The sequence below is a fragment of the Malurus melanocephalus genome, unplaced genomic scaffold, assembly GCF_030028575.1.
Source record: "Malurus melanocephalus ecotype Western Australia unplaced genomic scaffold, MMel_1.1 scaffold_14, whole genome shotgun sequence".
In the NCBI taxonomy this organism is placed as follows: Eukaryota; Metazoa; Chordata; class Aves; order Passeriformes; family Maluridae; genus Malurus; species Malurus melanocephalus.
The window spans coordinates 5,053,527-5,070,871 of record NW_026623246.1 but is presented as its reverse complement, the minus strand read 5'-3'; the positions used below and the strand labels follow the sequence as shown (position 1 = coordinate 5,070,871).

At 40.4% G+C, this 17,345-nt stretch overlaps 1 protein-coding gene across 14 annotated transcripts in view; it reads left to right on the top strand.

Moving 5' to 3' along the window:
* Positions 1 to 17,345, top strand: part of ABI1 (abl interactor 1) — a 77,805-nt gene that overhangs the window by 20,974 nt on the left and 39,486 nt on the right. For all 14 annotated transcript variants that reach the window (XM_057384239.1, XM_057384222.1, XM_057384231.1 and 11 more), the window contains exon 2: positions 2,451 to 2,618. In XM_057384239.1, coding sequence (XP_057240222.1) covers positions 2,451 to 2,618 — 168 coding nt within the window. The remainder of the gene's footprint in view (positions 1 to 2,450; positions 2,619 to 17,345) is intronic.

Sequence of the window (17,345 nt, the reverse complement as noted above, 5' to 3'; positions counted from 1 at the left end):
TGCTGAAGACTGTATGTCAAGTTAGTTCTAATCTAAACTGTTAATCTGCAAACTGAAATTGCCTGAATTATCTGCAAAGCTTGAAAATGTTCCTAATCCAGTTCTTACAGGACATGAAATGCGTTCCACATCTCARCTGTGTTCATTTAATTCTGCTGCCCAACTTGTAATTTGAGCAAATAATTAAAACATTTGGTGCTTAGGCAAATGAGAGCAAGACATTTAATCAACGAATCATTGCARATGAGAAGAAACGTATTATACACTGAAGTTTTTTCATTTGACAGCACTCAGTAATGGAGTGYTGTAACTTTGTCACCTCTTAGTGTTTAGCTTAACTGCACTTAATTGAAACTTTTTAATAAGAGAACTGCTTGAGTAAAGGCTGCAGATCTACACTTGAGTTTATATGAAGTTACACTAATGTTGACTGCTGCTTTATTGGTTGTGTCTAGTTAAGTAAGCCTTTTATTTCAGACACACTGAGGCTGCTACCTGCAGTTTTACCGTTTTCCACAGTGGTGGAAGTTCAAATATAAATTATCAGTTGTTTTCTTTAGGCTGTAGTTCAGTAGCACAATGTTTTTAAAGCCACTGCTAGCAGCGATTTGAAGTTTTAAATGCCTCTTGAGAAAGCCAGAGTGCTTTCAGAAGTTTGTTTATTGAACCTCTAATAGTTTTCCTGCAGGTTCTATTTTCTAAAGAGGGAAAGAACTTTTACTAATTTTTTTTCCTGATGGCTAGAAATGTCAGTACTGTTTTTTAGATGAAAGGTAGCTTTGTTTGCATTTGGAAATACTAAAAAATGAAGTTTTATGTAGTCTGTCCTTAGTACATGCAATAGCTAATCTGCCTGTTGGCAAGAGATTACATTGAACCATTTCTGCTTCACATTTGAGAAGGCATCTGTACATGAATTCAGTTTGAAAGATGGTGTTAACCAAGGGTCAGGTGTCACTAATAAGTGTCAAACATTGCTAGGAATATTAGTCATGAATATGAGCACAATTCCTGGATTGGGGGAATTCACCATATTTAAAAATATATATAATCAAAATGTAGCCTAGCATAACATGTTGCAGTATTTAGGTCATGATGCAACTTTTATGATGTATATGAATAGCTTGCCTTCTGGTTTTCTTMGTAAAAATAAGAGGCAGGATTTAAAAATGAATGAGTATATGAAAAGTGGAAAACAGGGTTCAGTTGAATGTTAGTGTAAAGTCTTTCTTTCYTTGCTTTGTGCTTAACATCGTAACTCTTGCATACAATGTGTGGAGTGTTATTCAAAGAAATCAACAATAAAAATAGAAATCTACTTGGAAGGAGTTATTAATATGAACTSTTTCTTTTTGTTGCTGAGATCTACTGTTTATTATATTAAATTGGGAAGAAGYTATCCTAGCTCTAACATTGTGTACTGCAAACTCCTCCTTTTGCAGTGCATCTCTCCTGCAAATAGAAGGAAATTCTGAATAGCTGCAGTTTGTGGGTTGGGTAATAAATGAAGTACATGGCTTCCACTGCCAGCTCCCTAGGTGTGATACAGGGAGCACTTCAAAATAGGTTCTGTCTGTGTTTTCATGGGAGAGGTGGTGTTGGTATCTCCCATCCTGCCAGAGAGGAGGGACTTACTTGGGCCATGCAGCTCAAGTCATGTWAACTGTTCCTGATCTTGGACAGTACCCTGCCCTCTGACTAGAGAGCCATTTCTCAGGACAGATTGAGGACTTTACCTTAGCAAGATGTGATTTCAGTGGGAAAGCTATCCTTGCCCTGTATTTTTTCCTTCAAGCTTATGTTCCTTTCTGATACCCCAAAATTATGTGTGTCTTCTCAGTCAGTGATGAACTTTCTCAGCTGTCAAGGAAAGTTTATTCTGCCTTTGTGTGAGGAGGGATACTGAGTCCTGAGTACTCCTGCATGCAGGAAGCCTCTGTGCATGCCATCCTGATGCTCTACTCACCCTTGTCCTGGTCTATAGTAGCCAGCATAGCTGGAGGGTTGGCTTTGTAGGTGGCATGTRTAATAGAGGACACYCAAATGTGGGAAAATRTTTTTCTGTCATAATTAGCCCAGGSTGCTTRAGCTCATAAGAGATGGCAAAAGGRGCATTTCAGTGTTCATGGGGATTTGGAGGCTTTTTGAGAAATGAGGGATTGGACAGACTTTAGAAACTTGACTCCAGCAAATCACGGTAGTGGTGGTTTTTTTCCTACTGAATGGATTGTTTCTTGGCATGTAAATTATTATTGTTAAATATTTTTCAAATACYTTATCTCCTCCGTATGATTTAGAATTTTTAAAATCTAGATGCAGATCAAGTATTTTGGCTGCACCGTCAGGCCTTCTTGATTACAGATTCTTTCAAATATGGTATTTTTTGTTTCTGTCCTTTCCCCCACCTTTTTCCTGGCCTAAAGCACATGTCTTTTTCTTTTGCTTTACAGGCTCCAGATAAAAGGAAAGCATTAGAAGAGACCAAAGCTTACACAACTCAGTCTCTAGCCAGTGTTGCTTATCAGATCAATGCACTGGCCAACAATGTATTACAACTGCTGGACATCCAGGCATCCCAGCTACGGAGGATGGAGTCCTCCATCAACCATATCTCCCAGGTAATCTTTTTTCTTTTTTAATAGAGGACTGACAGTATTGGAGGAGGCATTATCATGTCTCTTATTATTGAGTTGGATAGTTTATGTTGACTTCTTCATTGTGATAAGAAATGCTAAGGATGTTTTCTTTCTAATATTTATGAAACACACTTTGTGATTAAGCTCATGACCAAAATAAAACAGTTCCTGTTTCAAGAATGATGGAATTATATTTGATTTAAAGCAGAAATTAATTATTAAGCTTTCAAGATGTGAAGCTACAGTTGAGGGGAGGGTAGAGAGAAGGATTCTGTTTCTGAAGGAAATCCAGTTAGAAGTGCCATATGAGAGATGGTGTTTTATTTAACACATGGAGTGAGTTCATTTGTTTTCATGGCCTTGCAGGATATGGTTTCATGTGCTGTGTGGAAGGGGAGAGGAGTTCACATGCTGCCCCTACCTGCTCAAGCCAAACTCCTTCCCACCCAAGGCAGTCAAATGAGGGAGCTGACCTAACTTGTACTGTGACTGCAGTATTGTTGCAGTTGCTGCMGTGAGGACATGGAAATAGATGAAATAGGCCTGTCCCTCTCTGTGGCAGCCTGTATTTCCCTGGCTGGAGCTTCGCCCTGGCTGTCTGCTTTGGGGGGTGGGGAAAGCATTGCTGCTGCTGCCTGCCTTGTACCTGATTGTTGGTCTGGTTGTATGCTAAATCAGCCAAAAAAATGTCTGCTGTGTTTACTCTGGAAGTGGCTTTTGCATAACCAGGTGTGTGCCATATTAGTGCCAGTGAAGGCAGGGACAGGACTCAGTTTTTTCACCCTCACATTTCTGTTCTGAAATAGGCTTGAGGGAGTTGTTGAAAGCCCAGCATCCACCCTGTCGTGCTGTTACTGAGATTCAGTCACATCTTTACTGGGCTTTATCCTATGTCTCTCTTAGTTGTTTCATAAACAAATAGCAGAGGATGCAGCCTGAAACGTTCTTCAGTTCAGACAGTGAATTTAAAACCTTCGTTGGTCAACCAGCGTCCTGTTGGTGGTACCCCTTAGACCAAATACTTGAAAGAAAATGCTTCTTATGGTCTCTGCAGTCTCCCTCCCAGCCCTGCTAACCTCTCTTACTGTTTTTTAGAGTTGTGATTGCTAAACATCTTTCTGTGAAATGACAGCACAGTGGTTTTATYGAAAGCATGCTGTCAGGGTAAGATTCCAGAACATATGGAAGGGCCCTCCTAGTAACGAACTTATGAAAAAGGCACGTGAGGTTAACTTGTGCTGAGATTTAAACAATGTTAAAAGCTTTGTGAAGTATTTAAATGTATCTGTCACTGAAATAGAAAGTAGAAGGAAATGAAATTGCTGTAGATAAGTTTTTTGTTTGGTTAAGTACACAGATGCTACAATTATGACCACCTCTCTAGAAATGACTGGATAAAGGACTGAATCTACAGACTTTCCCAAGTGCTGGATGCCTTCTTATATTAAGCACATMTTTTCTTACATGTTTGAGAGCTGCAGTGTGCATGTGAAGTGATTATTGTTAAATTCTCATTGCCTCACTAATATGACTAACCATGGAAAAAGCCAAAATGTTTGATACGAGCATAAAAGGTGTTAGCCCTCTGTACTATTTGCTACTTGGATTGAAGGCACTRTGCTGAAAGCTATTGAGTCACCTGATACATGAACTGTTTGCTAAAGACTGTGAACAATCAGTGCTTTGTAAAGCTTTTGAGGAGTGTTTAGCAAGGTCACTTGCTTGTAGTTTCTGTCCTGGTTGGTCTTGCCTGAAACTAATCCTTGCTTATAYATGGACTTCTGCAGACTAATTTTGTAGAATTAAACTGGATACAGATAATGCACACATAACCAGCTCAGCTATTTGCTTTGAAGTGTTTCTGCTCAAATGCTTCTACTGCCTTTCTTAAATCATCTGTGCAGTTGCTGTGACAGACTGTTTTTAAATGCTTTGGGATCTCCAGAGTGTCCTTCCCTGTGCCTATATCAATTGTGAATATTTTCTTGTTACTAAAGCATGGGGATGAACAAATTCTCAAAATGGCATTCTTCTCCATGAAAGAAGTATTGCCTAGAAACACAGATCTGAGGCATTGCCAGTTAATTGCTTGATTCTGGGTTTTGCAAAAAAGAGCAGCTGTCTGTGAAATAAGGTACAATTTGGTAGTTCTTCTAAGGAAGAAAATCCAGTGGCTCTTCTGACCACAGACAGTTTCTGTTCCCATACTGTTTTTCAGTTCAGTATGCGTGTTTTCCAGAATGACTCTGAGCTAAATCCCTGGATAGCTAAGCATGACTAGTAGCCACTCCATGTTTTTCCTAGCTATGTATCTTATTCACTGGAAAAAGCACTTATGAAAAGTTACGTTGTGGACTAGTGTGTTGTATTGTTACTGGAGCCTGATTTTATAGATGGAAAATGTGCTTGGTTTTATAGGAAAAAAAATATTTGGTTTTTGTTTCTGGTTGAGCACAAATACAGAGGCTTCACATGAGTAATTGCAGTGTGGTGAGGGAGTGCTTTATTTGAGAGCAGAGGCAGTGAACAGCTCCTGGAGTGGTTTTCCCACAACACCCTGAGCAATAGCCTGCCCAGCTGCATGTGTATTTTCTACAGTCAYAGTTGTCTTTCAGCTGTAATGCAGGGCCTGGAGTGTCCTGCCATGTGATCATTTACTACACCCAATACATGGGGCTTTACACAGAGCTCAGCTCTTTGGTTTAAATCTTTAATATTGACATTGAGCATTGCCAAGCTGACTTGACCTTTCCTAGCTGCTCTGATTTGGCAGAGCAGAGACTTGGTCACTCTTCTGGAGAAGCTGGAAAACCCTTCTGGTATAAGGGATCCTACTTGTCCTAATAAGGCAAGATTTGGGGGGAAGAAGATAGTAGGTGTATCCATTGCACCAACATGARCATCAGGACTTCACTAATGGTATTAATTTAGCAAATGTGCCTGACACCATCCCACAAGAAGGACCAAATGCAGGATCCAGAGAACTACAAGCCTGCCAGCCTGACTTYGATGCCAGGGAAGGTCATAAAACAGGTTATCTTGAGTGCCATCATGTGACACATGCAGCCAGGGGATCAGCCCAGTCAGGATGGGCTTGTGAAAGGYAGGTTCTGCTTGACCAACCTGATCCCCTTCCATGACAAGGAGATCCACTTAGTGGATGAGAAGCTGTGGATATGTCTACCTGGACCTTAACATCTCCTGGAGAAACTGGCTGCCCATGGCTTGGACAGGTGTGGTATTGGGGCCAGTCCTGTTTAATATCTTTATCAATGGTCTGGATGAGGGCATTGYGGGCACCCTCAACCAATCTGCAGACGCCAAAATGTGTTGGGTGYGAGTGTTGATCTACTGGAGGGCAGGAAGGCTCTGCAGGGGGATCTGGACAGGCTGGATGGTTGGGAAGAGGCCAAAGATCTTAGCKTCAACAAGACCAAGTGCCAGGTGCWGCAGTTGGCCTASAACAACYCCATGCWGCTTTCCAGGCTTGGAAAAGTATCTGGAAAGCTGCCCAGCAGAAAAGGACCTGGGGGTGCTGGTCAGCAGAAGCTGAACTTGACCCACCATGTGCTCAGGTGGTCAGGACCACCAGTGCYGTGCTGGTCTGTGTCAGAAATAGTGTGGCCAGATAGGGAAATCATCATCCCCCTGTACTCAGCACTATTTCTTGGTTGCACTTAGCTCTTCCTCTCCTCTTCTTGGAAATGAGGCTTGACTTAAACATGTACTTTAAGATAAATTTTTTGCTGCTTCATTTCCACAAAGTTCAAGAGAATGAAGGTGGTGGGGCAGCCAGATTTCTCAGAGGAGAGAGGKTGACAGGGACATTCTTGTTTACTGTGTTAAAACTGAGAAATGTAACAGATCAGCGCTCRTGTTTATGTCAGAGCTGCAGCACTGGGTGTAGCAACTATTCCTCCCCCCCTTCCCCCATAAACAGTTTTAAAATAGCTCAGCATTTAAATCCAAGCATGAAGAAAGCAATAGTCTCCTTTTTAAGAAGTGATAATTTTCACCAGGAAACACTGCCTCCCTTAAACATTCAGTGTTAAGATTGTCTTTTGCATCTGAAGCTCTCCTCTAATGCAAAATAGGGACTATTGCAAAACTGTGTGTTCTGAAAACATCACTCTCAGCAAAAAAAGAGATGCATGTGCATCTTTTGTTACCATTTAAAGCTATACACTTTTTAGAGCTAAAAAAACCCTTAAAATCCCTGAATTAGTTCAGAATAATCTTGCTTGTTACCGTCCATGCCTAATTAATTGCATGTGTAATTTAAGTGCCATATGCAAGCAGAAAACCAAATGCCTTGTGTTGCTATGGCATGGTTGTGTAGGTGAAGATGGGGCAGATGTGCAAATATGCAGATGTCTTCTTGAGAGCTTCTGAATCTTACAGCTGTAGCCTGTGTTGAATCACACATAGACAATCCCACATACTAAGGCCTTTCTATTGGGTTAGCTACCAGTCAAGACTGATCTGGATTAGATTTCATTGAAGCTCTGCTGAACATGTTCTGGGGCTCTAAGGGGTGAGCTCCTAAGCAGTAGCAAGTTGGTGTTTGACAGAGAAGAGGAGTGCAAGAACTATTAGATGCTCAGCCCATATTTGATGTTTGAAGAGGCAAAAGGCAGTGCAGGTACACTGAGTACTCTTCTTGATTGAGTTTTTGTGGGAAAGAGCTTTCAGAGTGTGTGTGTACTTTGAATTAATGTGATACTGCATCTACGGATTGTGGTGTATGATCACAACACAGTTCAGTTTTGTGTTTAAAAGCCAAGAAGTAGAAATAGGATAGGAAATGTGACAAATCTGCTGATGAATGTGGGTGGTCATGCCTAGAAACAAACAATTATGTGAAGTACTTCAGTACACTTATGGATAGGAGCAAAAGACCTTTCCAGATCCTCTTAATGGTGACTGTGCTTCCAAAGTACAGCTGTCCATGTACTTTTGCCCTGAAGTTGCCTCTTTAAAAAGAAGCAAATGCTTTGTCTCTGACCTGAGGAACATATGGGCTAGAYGGAAGAACTGTTAACTGGAGAGAAAATTAGCCAGAGCTAGCAAATGGTTGATTGCTGCTAACAAGCAGGGTCAGTACTGGAGCCCACGGTGTTCAGAACATTCTTTGGAGACCATTCAGAACATAAAGCATGTCCTCAAGGGATCTCGGACCAACTCTAAATTAGGAAGGGTGATTCATAAGCTGAATGGCAGAGCTTCAGTACACAGGAGTCTTACTGAACCAGCAAAACCCTTGGGAAACTGGTCAAGGTGCAATGTCCTGCACGCTAGGACAGGGCCCTAAGTGCTTTTGTATGCACTGGGAGGTGACTCTGTGAGTAGCCATGGGCTGGAAAGAAGCTGGTGTGCTGGTGGTTGCTGTGCTGAGCATGAGCCAACACCACAAGGCTGTCTGAATAAGTGAATCARTGTGATGGGGCTGCCTTGGGAGGATTGTGGCTGGCAGATGAAAGGCAGTGATTATGATCTGCTCTGCAGTGATGAGATTTTTTTTTTTTTGTTAGTTCTGTCTTGTTCAAGAGTGATTTATGGAAACTAGAGATAGTCCAGCAAAGAGGGATGCAGAGATGGTCAGGGGCATGGAGCATGCAGCCTACAAGGAGAGGTTGAAGGAGYTCTGCTTGTTTGGTATGACAAAGAAGCAAAGCAGGGCTGTTAYGGTAGCCACCAGTACTTAGGTCTGTTTCTGTCTCCACCAAGCAAAAGACAACTGCAGAGACAGTGTAATGTTAAACAGCTAGCCACAAGCTGAAGCTTGGCAGATTAATACATGGAGTTGGGGAATAGCATCTTTATTTTGGAGTGTGATGCAGCACTGGATCTCTGCCATTACTCTTTGGTATTACGCTGCAGTAGCTGGATGTATCCTAAAAGCTGACTTTGTATCCTTGAAAGGCATATCATAAGTTATAGGAACTAATTGATGAGGGGGGGACACAATTACAAAGTCAGGGAGAGACTACTATCACATATCTACTAATCTTATAAGCTCTACTTCCTTCCCAACTTTCCTTTCCACATTTCCAAAAGTGTGTGAGGAGACCMAAAGTATCTGCAGGAACTAGTGCATCATCTAATGCTGTACACACTAGAAAGATAATGTCTTCTGTCTGATTCTCTTGAACTGCCCTTGCCTGCCAGCAGACACAAATACTCTAAATACGGCAAGAACCTTGCACCTTTTGTTTAGATTAACCTTGCCTTGGGTGGCGTTCCCTCTCCTAATAAAGTGCTGACAGTTATCTCTGTGGCCTTTGCTTCACATCCTGTTCTTCCTGTTCTCTCCCTGACAGAGGCCAAGGCTCCAAGAAGTTGTACTGTGCTTGCTCTGTTTATCTGTCTGTTTATGAAAATTGTTGTCAACTTTGTGCATATCAGCTTCTACATGATATATATAAATTGCTCAGTAAGTAGTATAATGTATAAGAGTTGCCTTGTCAGCCATTCAGTTGAGAAATTCCCTTCATGTCCACAAATGAATACACATAGGATGTTTGTAATTCCTTTGCAGTTCAGCTGATGCAGTCAAAAAAAAAATCCCTAGCACATTACCAACAAGAAAATCAAAGCAACCCCTGCCATGATACTTATTTACGTACACCTATGAGAGAGTGACCACAATGTCAGCCTTTCTGTGATGGGGAAGAGCAGTTGCTTTGATCAACAAGAAACTGAACCAGAAAATTTTGTTTCACWCATTTCCCCACACACCCCGCTTTCCCCCATAGAATGCAGAGTTTTGAAAATATTTTTGGGGAATAGGAGAAGCTGCTAACTTTAATAGCCATTGACTGTCATGAATTCCTTTGTATGCTTGTTCCCATTCCACCTTCTTGTAGAAGGGCATAGTTTTCAATGTGYTCTAGACCACTAAAGCCTTATTTCTGCTCAATGGGTATATGGCTTTAAGCTCTAAACACCTCATTAAATACTAAATTAAGAGGCCTGTTGCAGCCTCTTGTTTTCTGAAATCAAAGCCAAAAATCCCAGGACTGTGAACATGACTCTGAAAGGCCTTTTTGACAATTTTGTGTCACAAAGGAGTCATCGGTGTATGTGCAGTCTTTTTAATGAAAACCTCTCTTATCTGGAAGAYATACCACATAGATCAATGCGTCACTAGCCTGATATAAAGTTACATATTGGACTTTCCAAGGAGTCTTTTTTTTTTCTTCAGATGCATCTGTTTATATTACTGCCTGAAATTAATTTTCCTTCTATTTCAAGTCTTCGTGAACCAKCAGTCTTCACATGTGAATAACTCCTGGATTACTTTGAATTAAAGTTTTATCGTTGTCATTGTTTTATCTCTGTCATTGTTTTAATTGCATAAATGCAGTGTATGAGGTGATAAAAACATTGTGCCTWATAAAATAGCAGGTAACCAGCTACCAAACATTTCATCAGTTGCTTGTACCCATGCCATTCACTGCAGCTATTTGGGACGTTGGTTTTCCTGGCAGCTGGGTAGTGGTGTGCTTGAGCTGCCTCTTTTTGGGGAACTGGAGGGGAAAAACAAGTACAAGAAACTTATTGTGAAGTAGATGAGTAGAGCATTCATTGTGCAGCATCACTGAAGCTGTCACTCAAGCACAAGAACACATCCTKCTGGGTGCTTGTGGCTGGACTTCTTGTGCCCTTCAGAAGGGAATAGCTTGCTGCTTTCTGCTGGCTTGTTTTACTGGGGGCACATAAGTGCTTTCTTAACTTTGATCTGCAGGTGGGAAACCAAGTAATGATTCACATGAGCGTTTATAAGCCGGTAATAACACTGCCACATTTATGCTGCTGCTGGTTTGACTTTATTCTCTTTATTAGCAATCTTTTAGAACTCATAGATATCTGTTATGCATGTCTTGTAAAAGCCACCTACACATCATATRTAGGACCTGTATATGCGGAGAACACTTTATTAGTTCATAGGAGTTCTATGAATGACTTGGCAGCTTCTCTTCTAAAGCTGAGACAACTTCTGTTGCTTTATTGTAACTTTGAAAAAGTGTGTATTAAGCGTGAAAATCTATCCAACTATGTTAATCTTACTGAGTACTTGTTACGTGGTTCCTGAGCCCCAGTGGGTATCTTTTCCCCAGTGTCGTCTGGGACAGTATCATCTCTGCATCACTGGGGCAGTCACAGACCATGAGGTGAAGTTTCCCTTGAGTGTGTTGRAAAAAAATGTGTGTGTGAAATTGTATTGAGTGGTATAATTTATGGCTAAAGACCTAAACAGGTTACCCTGAGCATTATTTATTTGTGACAACTTACTCTGCTGGAAAATGTTGATTTTTCACTGACACTGCTTCTAGTGCCATCACAGAGGGCATTGTAGTGGTAGTGGAAATACAATTGTTAATTTGTTTGTTTGAAAGCTGTACCATATTTAGGGGTTTTATTTTTWGAGAAAATTCTGAATGCGTTTTGAACTAGCATATTTTTAGTGACACCTAGGTGAGGCTATCCGTTGCTCTGTCAGTCATTCCCATTTGGAATGTTGACCATGCCTGTAGAAGTAACCAACATAAAAGTTGAGCCTCTTTCTCAGTTCCAAAAAAATAGGTTACTAAAGCTGTTATTTTCCTCTCTTATATTAAATTCTGGTTCCAACAAGTGGTTCCATTATCTAATCATTTTCCTAATATTGCGCTTAATTCTATCTTATTGGTACAAAAATGTAGGTAATATATGACCTTAGAATCAAAGTTCTTGTATGTTGTTTGCTTCCTCTGAGAAGCTGAGTAGCTATGACTTTTTAATGAATGTAGTGGTTTTGTAACTTTACCTGTTCATGCCTGAAAGCATTTGCTTCTTCCCCATACCTGTTGTCCTAGGCTGGTTATTTATAATGGATCAATCTGTACAATTCAAACCAGGACTGAAGCATGGYTTGCTATTTCTCTAACTGGCTTCTCTGTCCTTGCTTGCAAGAGAGAAATAATGTCAACCTGATCTTGTCATGCTATTCAAATTCTTGTGTGTGTCAAGACCAGGAGCAACAAGGGTATGATTAAAAGCTATTAGGCTTCTAAATATAAAATAAGAACAACTAGGATGGAGACCTTAGAGTTGAGAGGGATCATGGTGGAAATAAGAAAAYGTATCATTGCTTCAGGAAAAATCAGTTGGGCTATCATTGGAAAATATAACAGCAAAGAAATTGAATAATGACCGAAAGTCTTGATTTTTAACGTAGGAAATTCTGCTTCCTTGTTGAACACACTGTCTTACAGGATTATCTTTTTTCGTTTTAAGTTTTTATTTTTGAACTGTGTTCAAAACTAGTCTATATAAGGTCATAAGAGAAGTCTTCAAATCACAAATCAACTTTTATGTGACTGGAAAGCAGATAAACATCATCTTTGGGAAGCCGATCCTTCTTTATCCGTTTATAGGATTTTCTTATATGTGTTGTTAAGTATTGAGCAAGATACAGTACGGGACTTGAAAAGATGGGTTCTACTGTGGATAAGGCTTGTCTCCTAAGCTAGGCTGAAAAAGGTGCTAACTGAACTTTTTGAGTGGGCTACATATTTTTTGCTATTTAATACCTCATAGTTAGTGTGGTAAGTTAATAACATGCCAGCTGATGTGGACTAGCAATTTGTTTATTCCTCTAAATAGTTACTGAATTTCTTCTAATTAAAACTTAGATTTAAAAAAAAGAAAGAAATGTMACTTGAAATTGTGCAGTTGACGTGCATCGGTGTCTTGGCAGATTATGGCATCTGAGAGTGGAAGAATGGTATAAATACTGTTATTTCAGTACTCCATCTCAAGGCACTTTTTCCCTGCTGTGGTGATGAGTGAGATGCTGAAGTAATTGTGGACAATCTCCATTTGGGAAATGGAGAAAGGATAACAGAAATGTTCTAACCTCATGTAATTATGAGTCGTTAAGGTACAGAAAGAAGTCCAGTCAAAAGGCCTGAAACAAACTAGACTTTTTCAGCTGTCTTATGGCTTACCTCTGCCAACTGTATTTTGATTTAGTTTCCTCATACACTCTAAATCTCATGTTAAGAGCCAGCACTGATAGGATACTATCACCTTTAAGCTGATAGGAGCTAGATCATCCTTTATTTTATTAGTTSCACTCTGCACACTGAGGATAGCCAGCTTACCTCTTACATGTCCCTGGTTTAGCTTCCTCATAAATTGATATGTAATTAAGTGCATCTGGTTTTGTGTTATGGATGGCATTCAGACCTGTAGATATGTCTGTTAGTGCCTTATTTTGATGGTARCAGGACAACTGGCTACAGAAGTGCTGCATGAATTACAGTTTTGAAGCGCCCGTGATGCAGTGCTGGCAGCGTTTGAGGGTACTCTGACATCTGAATGCTAAAACTGGAGGAGAGAATTTCTGGGGGTGTTCATAGTGCTTYGGTTAAAATAACAAGTTTTTCCGTTTTCTGAGCTCAGGCTATGGCACATTAATAAATAATAAAAAGCTCAGGAAGCAGGGGATGGTYTCCATAAGCTCTCAATTCAAGAAATTCAAGTTCAATCACTGGGGATTTTSCTGCTTTAAGCAGCAAATTCCTCCTGCAATGCAGTGTCCCTGGCCTGACAGCAGGAATACCACGCTTCACTCCCAGTTRGCTTGCTTCTTACTTCTAGATCTCTGGACCTGGGAGCAAAAGGAGAGTGTGGGGACCACACTGCAAAGTTAATGGCATCTTATTTTCAACTCAAAAACTTTAAGACGTTATTTCCTTGGGCTGCCTTAATATGTAGTCCTTTAATCAATGCAGAAATTTATTCAGAGGGGCTCCCTACTAGAGCTAGCTGAATTACTTGGACTAAACATATCTAACATTTAAATAAGTTATTTGGAAAACTTTTAAAATACTGGTTTTCGTGTGAAATGTTTGCCTAGAAAATGTTTGAGAGAATGCTGCTGACTGGTTATTATTGGATGATGACAGGGCACCTACTTTGAGAATATTGAAAAGCATCTAATCAGTAGAAACTGAATTAAGAARATGTGGAATGAATTTTTCCAAATGCATTTTTAGAAAGCAGAGGTTCTGCAAACRATTATGTGACTTAAGCAAACATCCTGGGAAAACAGATTGTGAGCAGTCTGCAGATCTTACTTGGATAATTTTCCTGTGTACTCTTCCCCTCCTGCCCATTTGCTGAGATTCCTTTCTCGTGGTATTTCTTAGAGCAAATGCATAGTTGTTGTTTATATTAGCTATGTACTTCTGGGAGTAAACACACTCTCTATTGCTGAATGCATATACACAGTTTAAATCCAAAAAGTACTTTGACCTCACCAGACTTTACCAAAGCAGWGAGAGGAGGTAGGCCACAGAAGTTTGTGCAGCTGTGTTTTTTGTAGCCYATCATCTCTTGGGGAACTCCGCACCAGCTTCCTCCCTGATCAGGGTATCGGTGAATCAATCCCCACCRCTTGTCTGTGCTCTCAGGTTTCTTGCAGGCGTGCAGTGACTCCTCAGTSTGTGTTTAGCTGTCCAGCCCTGCACAGGTCAATGTCCAGTTGTGCACAGGTCTGTGGTGGTTGTTACTGGGGAGTGGTAGAGCTGCCTCATGAAATGTGGTACTGTTCAGAGGCTCATTACCCACCATGATGTTCGGCTCACTCTCACCAGGACACCAGTCTGCTCTGCTCAGCTTTAAACACTTCATTGGTCAGTATTTGTGTAGTGTATATATATAACGTATGCCTAAAGTGACAGTAGGAGGGGGCCAGCCTTCTTTATTTCTTGCCACTCTCTTGTGACTGACAATGTTTTCTTCTCTGCCCCCTGTTCCCTGAATTGTGGGCTCAATTGTCCTGGATTGTTCTGTCTGCCTCCTTTGACTGGCTTCATTCTCTGTCCTCTCCAATGGCTGATGCTCCKCTTCTCCCCAAGTGTTTGCAATCAAGTGTAATCAGTATGCTAATAACTGCACAGTGGAAATGGCTAATTTCTGAGCACATGATCAGTCTAATGTAGCAATAGTAAGATAATGCATTCAGCAGCAGGGACATAGTAGTGTGCCTTCATTTCAGTGCCTATGCACAAGAYTTCTCTTCAAGACTTGTGCTATCTTTTAACCTGCTATTAGACTGCAGTGTTTGTGTTCAGGTACACTTGCACAGGGTGGACTCAAGATCTCAGTTTTGGGTTTGTGCATGTACAAGTCTGAGGTGTGGTCGTGATGGAGGGGTTGAATGAGAGTGCAGTTTCTTCTTGGGCCAGGCTCCTTCTGCCAGTATGCCCTGCCTTAGAAAAAATTTTGGCTGGATAAAGTTGTGGCTCAGTATGGGATAAGTGTTACTGGGACTTCTGAGGCCATCTGGATGCTACCAACAGATGTGATAGCAGTATTTCATATCAGTTGTGGCCAAGAATTGGGAGGCTAAGGGAAATCCATTTACAGAAGCAGTGTGCTACTTCCTGTTTGTGTGTGGAAACAAAAACAGCAGTKGAGAATTAGAGCAGCCTTAGCAATTCCACCTCTGCCTTGGCCCTTCTTCTCTACCCTGTTAAACTAGTAAATGTCATACATGCTTGCTTGTCTGTCTTCTGCTTTTACTTAATATATCCSAAATTTAAAGAAGTCTGTATGACTCAGTCCAAAATAGTAATGCAGTCTTAGGAAACATGTGAGGGAATTTTTGTCAGCTCTCCTTTTTTGCCTATCTTAATTGGCATCCGCATGCAATGCTGTGGAAACTTCGTTTTTGGAAGAAGCTGGAGCTGAAGGAAGTTTGGTGATGCTTCTAAGCTTGTCCTCTGTTGATGTACCTTCAGAAGGGATAGCTGCTTGCTGAAGGAGGTTTGAGAAAGAACGGGCTGCATCAGAAAATTGAACTGTTTTGTTCTATATTTGTCTTTGAAAGCAAAAGTGAAGAACTTGTCAGATCGTAGTTGTTTTGGTATTCAAGGGACATGCTGCAATAATTTGCAGAAGGTAGTAGTATGGGTAGTAAGTGAACTGTTGAGTGGAATATGGGTACTGAAAACTTTTTAATTGGAATCCATAGGGGCTGAGGATTGTTCCCTATTTTACTGATGGGCCAAGAGGGACAAGAGGAAAAAAACCTGTCAATGCTGGTTATCACTCCATTGGAGYAGCACTTCATAGTGTTGCAACAAAGTTGTTTGCTATAGCAACTTGCCTACTTTTTAATAAAAAAATATCTTTAGAAAGTCCAGAACTTTAGCAGTTCTGTTCTGGACAAAGTGGAATATTCAACCCTTGAACATTTAGTAAATGAGAAACAGACATTCCATGTAGGGCAAGCTGTGTTTGTGGCACGAATCTAAGAAGGTTTGTGCTTTTAGCCACGTGTCGGTTGTTTAATTAATACTCATGAGTTACTCCTGGTGCAGTGCTGATCCAGCTGAAAACCAGCACATCTCCCACTAGCTTGTATCACTGCCATGAGATGACATGATCAAGGAGGGATAGAAGTGACTTTGTGCTTTGGGTGATTTGTAATCAAACTATGTCTCCAGGTGGCTAAAAGGTTACCCATCATAATTCCAACATCCTTGTTTTATATCTGAGGGAAACAATCTCTCCTAGAATTGTCAGCCTCAGACACCTTATAGGCCCTGAATTCATGTAGAGAAGTGGGGTGCTTGGGAGAGTTATTTTTGTGTGTGCTTGTGCATTTGTGTGCGTATGTGTATTTTTTTGTTGGTTTTAGGTCATTTGGTGGCTGGATTTTATTTGTTTTAAGAAAAGTATGTGTCTGAAAATTAATTCAGACCACTTTCAAGTAAGTACATGTGATAAATGAGAATAGCTTTTATGTGTGAGTTTTGTTATTCTTTAGTAGAATAATTATTTTGAAATATACAGCACTGAAAGAGGTGATGATAAATTAAGGCTAAGGTAACATTAGCTCACTTTTTCTTAGTGTGGGTTCTGTCCCATGCTCTTCCTGATTTGAGTTGCCACTTAGAGCTAAACATGAAGTATTGAKCTTTGGGCTTTTTTTTTCTTTTTGTTCAGGCATGAGCATTCTGACTCATCATTATTGCAGCTTTATCAGCTCCTTACCTCAGACAAACTTTCAGAAAATTCAGACGTGTTCTGTTGAGTTTATTTTTCATAGGCTTTTTTTAGATAATTTCCTTTTCAGCCACCTGCAGTGCTTTTTGCAATTGCACATGTTCATCTCCTATGAAGTTGCTTTTTTTGGCACACAAAATGCTTTTCGTTTGACACACCGTTTTGTTCTACTCCCATGGTGGTTCTTGAGTGAGTCCAAACTACTGAAGAAGCTGTTTAATTTTTCCTTTCTGTTGTGCTTTCCTTCAGTCAAAAATATATTTAGGTTTGTATGTTTTATTTTAATTCTAGACAAGTGCATTATTTCCAGTAAGGAAAAGAGGGACTCAATCAGCTATTTTAAAATATTGGAACTCTTATGTGGAATCTTGCATAAGTATATTTAGTGTCTTTTTCTTTTTTTCCCCGATTAAATTAACTCATGCATATCTGCAGGAATACCCAGGGGAAATAAAATTGAAGTTGATAAAGTCTAATTTCACAGACTGAAATACACACACGCATACAGCTGGAATTTTGGCTTTGCATAATCAAAAGCATTTATCTGCTTTCTTTGCTTTTATGGCTGAATACAAGTGTAACATGACTGCTCATCCCAAATGTTGTTCTGTAAAAAATCCATCAGATTGTGCTGTTGAAACACTT